A 7,500-nucleotide genomic window follows, 5' to 3' on the forward strand; every position below is an offset into this window, starting at 1 on the left:
AGGAGGCAAGTATGTGAGAGAGTATGTGAGAGTGTGTGTTTTCTACCTTCTTCAATGTCTCCAGGTGCACATTGATAGCGATCTCAGCCCTCAGCTTATTGGGTAGGCTCTTCAGCACTTCCTGTTCGTCTACCGCCTTCTGATTGGTCCAGAGGTAGTCGAACCAGCGAATGACACGGTGCTCCAGGTCGCGGCTGACGTGTCTGAACTGCATGTAATGTTTGACCTGGTCGATGCGGCTCTGGAACTCTGCCCGCGTAGCGTTCATGTTGGAGATCATGGCTCCTACGTTCCCCACGATGCTGGCGAAGATCAACACTCCCACCTAGGATTAACACACCCAATATGTTAATGTTCTAGGATCAACATACCCAATATGTTAATGTTCTTGGATCAACATACCCAATATGTTAATGTTTCAGGATCAACATACCCAATATGTTAATGTTCTAGGATCAACATACCCAATATGTTAATGTTTCAGGATCAACATACCCAATATGTTAATGTTTCAGGATCAACATACCCAATATGTTAATGTTTCAGGATCAACATACCCAATATGTTAATGTTTCAGGATCAACATACCCAATATGTTAATGCTCTAGGATCAACATACCCAATATGTTAATGCTCTAGGATCAACATACCCAATATGTTAATGTTTCAGGATCAACATACCCAATATGTTAATGTTTCAGGATCAACATACCCAATATGTTAATGCTCTAGTATCAACATACCCAATATGTTAATGTTTCAGGATCAACATACCCAATATGTTAATGTTTCAGGATCAACATACCCAATATGTTAATGTTCTAGGATCAACATACCCAATATGTTAATGTTTCAGGATCAACATACCCAATATGTTAATGTTTCAGGATCAACATACCCAATATGTTAATGTTTCAGGATCAACATACCCAATATGTTAATGTTTCAGGATCAACATACCCAATATGTTAATGCTCTAGGATCAACATACCCAATATGTTAATGCTCTAGGATCAACATACCCAATATGTTAATGTTTCAGGATCAACATACCCAATATGTTAATGCTCTAGTATCAACATACCCAATATGTTAATGTTTCAGGATCAACATACCCAATATGTTAATGTTTCAGGATCAACATACCCAATATGTTAATGTTCTAGGATCAACATACCCAATATGTTAATGTTTCAGGATCAACATACCCAATATGTTAATGTTTCAGGATCAACATACCCAATATGTTAATGTTCTAGGATCAACATACCCAATATGTTAATGTTTCAGGATCAACATACCCAATATGTTAATGTTCTAGGATCAACATACCCAATATGTTAATGTTTCAGGATCAACATACCCAATATGTTAATGTTCTAGGATCAACATACCCAATATGTTAATGTTCTAGGATCAACATACCCAATATGTTAATGTTTCAGGATCAACATACCCAATATGTTAATGTTTCAGGATCAACATACCCAATATGTTAATGTTTCAGGATCAACATACCCAATATGTTAATGTTTCAGGATCAACATACCCAATATGTTAATGCTCTAGGATCAACATACCCAATATGTTAATGCTCTAGGATCAACATACCCAATATGTTAATGTTTCAGGATCAACATACCCAATATGTTAATGCTCTAGTATCAACATACCCAATATGTTAATGTTTCAGGATCAACATACCCAATATGTTAATGTTTCAGGATCAACATACCCAATATGTTAATGTTCTAGGATCAACATACCCAATATGTTAATGTTTCAGGATCAACATACCCAATATGTTAATGTTCTAGGATCAACATACCCAATATGTTAATGTTTCAGGATCAACATACCCAATATGTTAATGTTCTAGGATCAACATACCCAATATGTTAATGTTTCAGGATCAACATACCCAATATGTTAATGTTCTAGGATCAACATACCCAATATGTTAATGTTCTAGGATCAACATACCCAATATGTTAATGTTTCAGGATCAACATACCCAATATGTTAATGTTTCAGGATCAACATACCCAATATGTTAATGTTTCAGGATCAACATACCCAATATGTTAATGTTTCAGGATCAACATACCCAATATGTTAATGCTCTAGGATCAACATACCCAATATGTTAATGTTTCAGGATCAACATACCCAATATGTTAATGTTTCAGGATCAACATACCCAATATGTTAATGCTCTAGTATCAACATACCCAATATGTTAATGCTCTAGGATCAACATAGCCAATATGTTAATGTTTCAGGATCAACATACCCAATATGTTAATGCTCTAGTATCAACATACCCAATATGTTAATGTTTCAGGATCAACATACCCAATATGTTAATGTTTCAGGATCAACATACCCAATATGTTAATGTTCTAGGATCAACATACCCAATATGTTAATGTTTCAGGATCAACATACCCAATATGTTAATGTTTCAGGATCAACATACCCAATATGTTAATGTTCTAGGATCAACATACCCAATATGTTAATGTTCTAGGATCAACATACCCAATATGTTAATGTTTCAGGATCAACATACCCAATATGTTAATGTTTCAGGATCAACATACCCAATATGTTAATGCTCTAGGATCAACATACCCAATATGTTAATGCTCTAGGATCAACATACCCAATATGTTAATGTTTCAGGATCAACATACCCAATATGTTAATGCTCTAGTATCAACATACCCAATATGTTAATGTTTCAGGATCAACATACCCAATATGTTAATGTTTCAGGATCAACATACCCAATATGTTAATGTTCTAGGATCAACATACCCAATATGTTAATGTTTCAGGATCAACATACCCAATATGTTAATGTTTCAGGATCAACATACCCAATATGTTAATGTTCTAGGATCAACATACCCAATATGTTAATGTTCTAGGATCAACATACCCAATATGTTAATGTTTCAGGATCAACATACCCAATATGTTAATGTTCTAGGATCAACATACCCAATATGTTAATGTTCTAGGATCAACATACCCAATATGTTAATGTTCTAGGATCAACATACCCAATATGTTAATGTTTCAGGATCAACATACCCAATATGTTAATCTTCTAGGATCAACATACCCAATATGTTAATGCTCTAGGATCAACATACCCAATATGTTAATGTTCTAGGATCAACATACCCAATATGTTAATGTTCTAGGATCAACATACCCAATATGTTAATGCTCTAGGATCAACATACCCAATATGTTAATGTTCTAGGATCAACATACCCAATATGTTAATGTTCTAGGATCAACATACCCAATATGTTAATGTTCTAGGATCAACATACCCAATATGTTAATGCTCTAGGATCAACATACCCAATATGTTAATGTTCTAGGATCAACATACCCAATATGTTAATGTTTCAGGATCAACATACCCAATATGTTAATGTTCTAGGATCAACATACCCAATATGTTAATGTTCTAGGATCAACATACCCAATATGGTAATGTTCTAGGATCAACATACCCAATATGTTAATGTTCTAGGATCAACATACCCAATATGTTAATGTTTCAGGATCAACATACCCAATATGTTAATGCTCTAGGATCAACATACCCAATATGTTAATGTTTCAGGATCAACATACCCAATATGTTAATGTTCTAGGATCAACATACCCAATATGTTAATGTTTCAGGATCAACATACCCAATATGTTAATGCTCTAGGATCAACATACCCAATATGTTAATGCTCTAGGATCAACATACCCAATATGTTAATGTTTCAGGATCAACATACCCAATATGTCAATGCTCTAGGATCAACATACCCAATATGTTAATGCTCTAGGATCAACATACCCAATATGTTAATGTTTCAGGATCAACATACCCAATATGTTAATGTTCTAGGATCAACATACCCAATATGTTAATGTTCTAGGATCAACATACCCAATATGTTAATGTTCTAGGATCAACATACCCAATATGTTAATGCTCTAGGATCAACATACCCAATATGTTAATGCTCTAGGATTAAGACACAGAGGGTTCTACATGGAGCCAAAAGGGTTCTCCTATGGGGACAGCTGAAGAACCATTTTGGAACACTTTTTCCTAAGAGTGTATCTGATCTGGGGAATAAGGTGCACTATCTAGGAAATAGGGTGCACTATCTAGGGAATAGGGTTCCGTGTCAGACATAAAGTGGTACACTATCTAGGATATAGGGTACATTATCTAGGATATAGGGTACACTATCTAGGAAATAGGGTGCACTATCTAGGAAATAGGGTGCACTGTCTAGGAAATAGGGTGCACTATCTAGGAAATAGGGTGCACTATCTAGGAAATATGGTGCACTATCTAGGAAATAGGGTGCACTATCTAGGATATAGGGTACACTATCTAGGAAATAGGGTGCACTATCTAGGATATAGGGTGCACTATCTAGGATATAGGGTACACTATCTAGGAAATAGGGTGCACTATCTAGGAAATAGAGTACACTATCTAGGAAATAGGGTGCACTATCTAGGATATAGGGTGCACTATCTAGGAAATAGGGTGCACTATCTAGGATATAGGGTACACTATCTAGGAAATAGGGTGCACTATCTAGGATATAGGGTGCACTATCTAGGATATAGGGTACACTATCTAGGAAATAGGGTGCACTATCTAGGAAATAGAGTACACTATCTAGGAAATAGGGTGCACTATCTAGGATATAGGGTGCACTATCTAGGATATAGGGTACACTATCTAGGAAATAGGGTGCACTATCTAGGAAATAGAGTACACTATCTAGGAAATAGGGTGCACTATCTAGGAAATAGGGTACACTATCTAGGAAATAGGGTGCACTATCTAGGATATAGGGTACACTATCTAGGAAATAGGGTGCACTATCTAGGAAATAGGGTGCACAATCTAGAAAATAGGGTGCACTGTCTAGGAAATAGTGTGCACTATCTAGGAAATAGGGTGCACTGTCTAGGAAATAGTGTGCACTATCTAGGATATAGGGTGCACTATCTAGGAAATAGGGTGCACTTTCTAGGAAATAGGGTACACTATCTAGGATATAGAGTGCACTATCTAGGAAATAGGGTGCACTATCTAGGAAATAGGGTGCACTGTCTAGGAAATAGGGTGCACTATCTAGGAAATAGGGTGCACTATCTAGGAAATATGGTGCACTGTCTAGGAAATAGTGTGCACTATCTAGGAAATAGGGTGCACTATCTAGGAAATAGGGTACACTATCTAGGAAATAGGGTGCACTATCTAGGAAATAGGGTGCACAATCTAGGAAATAGGGTGCACTGTCTAGGAAATAGTGTGCACTATCTAGGAAATAGGGTGCACTGTCTAGGAAATAGTGTGCACTATCTAGGATATAGGGTGCACTATCTAGGAAATAGGGTGCACTGTCTAGGAAATAGGGTACACTATCTAGGATATAGAGTACACTATCTAGGAAATAGGGTGCACTATCTAGGAAATAGGGTACACTATCTAGGAAATAGGGTGCACTATCTAGGATATAGGGTACACTATCTAGGAAATAGGGTGCACTATCTAGGAAATAGGGTGCACAATCTAGAAAATAGGGTGCACTGTCTAGGAAATAGTGTGCACTATCTAGGAAATAGGGTGCACTGTCTAGGAAATAGTGTGCACTATCTAGGATATAGGGTGCACTATCTAGGAAATAGGGTGCACTTTCTAGGAAATAGGGTACACTATCTAGGATATAGAGTGCACTATCTAGGAAATAGGGTGCACTATCTAGGAAATAGGGTGCACTGTCTAGGAAATAGGGTGCACTATCTAGGAAATAGGGTGCACTATCTAGGAAATATGGTGCACTGTCTAGGAAATAGTGTGCACTATCTAGGAAATAGGGTGCACTATCTAGGAAATAGGGTACACTATCTAGGAAATAGGGTGCACTATCTAGGAAATAGGGTGCACAATCTAGGAAATAGGGTGCACTGTCTAGGAAATAGTGTGCACTATCTAGGAAATAGGGTGCACTGTCTAGGAAATAGTGTGCACTATCTAGGATATAGGGTGCACTATCTAGGAAATAGGGTGCACTGTCTAGGAAATAGGGTACACTATCTAGGATATAGAGTGCACTATCTAGGAAATAGGGTGCACTATCTAGGAAATAGGGTGCACTGTCTAGGAAATAGGGTGCACTATCTAGGAAATAGGGTGCACTATCTAGGAAATATGGTGCACTGTCTAGGAAATAGTGTGCACTATCTAGGAAATAGGGTGCACTATCTAGGAAATAGGGTGCACTATCTAGGGAATAGGGTATATGGTATAGGGTTCCATTATGCACTCACCAGGAAGTCAAAGACCACGAAGAGGAACTCCTCATCTCGTACGGGTGGTGGTGTCTCTCCTATGGTGGTGAGGGTGAGTGTGGACCAATAGAGGCAGTAGATGTAACCCCGGGACAGAGTGGTCTGGTTGGGGTACACCCAGGAATCAGACCCCAGCCCCAGGGCCTTGGAGAAGGAGTAGTATATGCAGGCGTTCCAGTGGATGATCACCTGGAGGAGAGACAACAGGTTAGGGTTCAATCAAAACAAATCAAATCAACATTTTATTTGTCAATAGCTGTAGACTTACAGGGAAATTCTTATGGGTCCTTTTCCAACAACCCACTGAGCAAAAACTGGTTGAATCAAGATTGTTTCAACGTCATTTCAACCCCCAAAATCTATGCGATGACGTAGGATAAACGTGGAAAATGACTTTGAACCTAAATCCAATGATAGGCAGCCTGGTGGTTAGGAGCGTTGGGCCAGTAACCCAAGGTCCCTAGGAGCCTGGTGGTTAGGAGCGCTGGGCCAGTAACCCAAGGTCCCTAGGAGCCTGGTGGCTAGGATCGCTGGGCCAGTAACCGAAGGTCCCTAGTAGCCTGGTGGCTAGTGGTTAGGAGCGTTGGGCCAGTAACCCAAGGTCCCTACTAGCCTAGTGGTTAGGAGCGTTGGGCCAGTAACCCAAGGTCCCTAGTAGCCTAGTGGCTAGTGGTTAGGAGCGTTGGGCCAGTAACCCAAGGTCCCTAGGAGCCTAGTGGCTAGTGGTTAGGAGCGCTGGGCCAGTAACCCAAGGTCCCTAGTAGCCTAGTGGCTAGTGGTTAGGAGCGTTGGGCCAGTAACCCAAGGTCCCTAGGAGCCTAGTGGTTAGGAGCGCTGGGCCAGTAACCCAAGGTCCCTAGTAGCCTAGTGGTTAGGAGCGTTGGGCCAGTAACCGAAGGTCCCTAGTAGCCTGGTGGTTAGGAACGTTGGGCCAGTAACCCAAGGTCCCTAGTAGCCTAGTGGTTAGGAGCGTTGGGCCAGTAACCGAAGGTCCCTAGTAGCCTGGTGGTTAGGAACGTTGGGCCAGTAACCCAAGGTCCCTAGTAGCCTAGTGGTTAGGAGCGTTGGGCCAGTAACCGAAGGTCCCTAGTAGCCTGGTGG

At 39.6% G+C, this 7,500-nt stretch overlaps 1 protein-coding gene across 1 annotated transcript in view; it reads right to left on the reverse strand.

Annotated features, from left to right (window-relative positions):
* Nucleotides 1–46: 46 nt before the first annotated feature.
* LOC311114630 (cyclic nucleotide-gated cation channel-like) overlaps nt 47–7,500 on the reverse strand; it is a gene marked incomplete at both ends in the record, with an annotated part of 38,706 nt that continues 31,252 nt past the window's right edge. The window contains 2 exons of the mRNA XM_084189873.1: nt 47–325; nt 6,379–6,588. Of these exons, the coding sequence (XP_084045999.1) occupies nt 47–325; nt 6,379–6,588 (489 nt within the window). The remainder of the gene's footprint in view (nt 326–6,378; nt 6,589–7,500) is intronic.

The sequence above is a fragment of the Coregonus lavaretus genome, assembly GCF_964263955.1.
Source record: "Coregonus lavaretus genome assembly, contig: HAP1_SCAFFOLD_3192, whole genome shotgun sequence".
NCBI lineage: Eukaryota > Metazoa > Chordata > Actinopteri > Salmoniformes > Salmonidae > Coregonus > Coregonus lavaretus.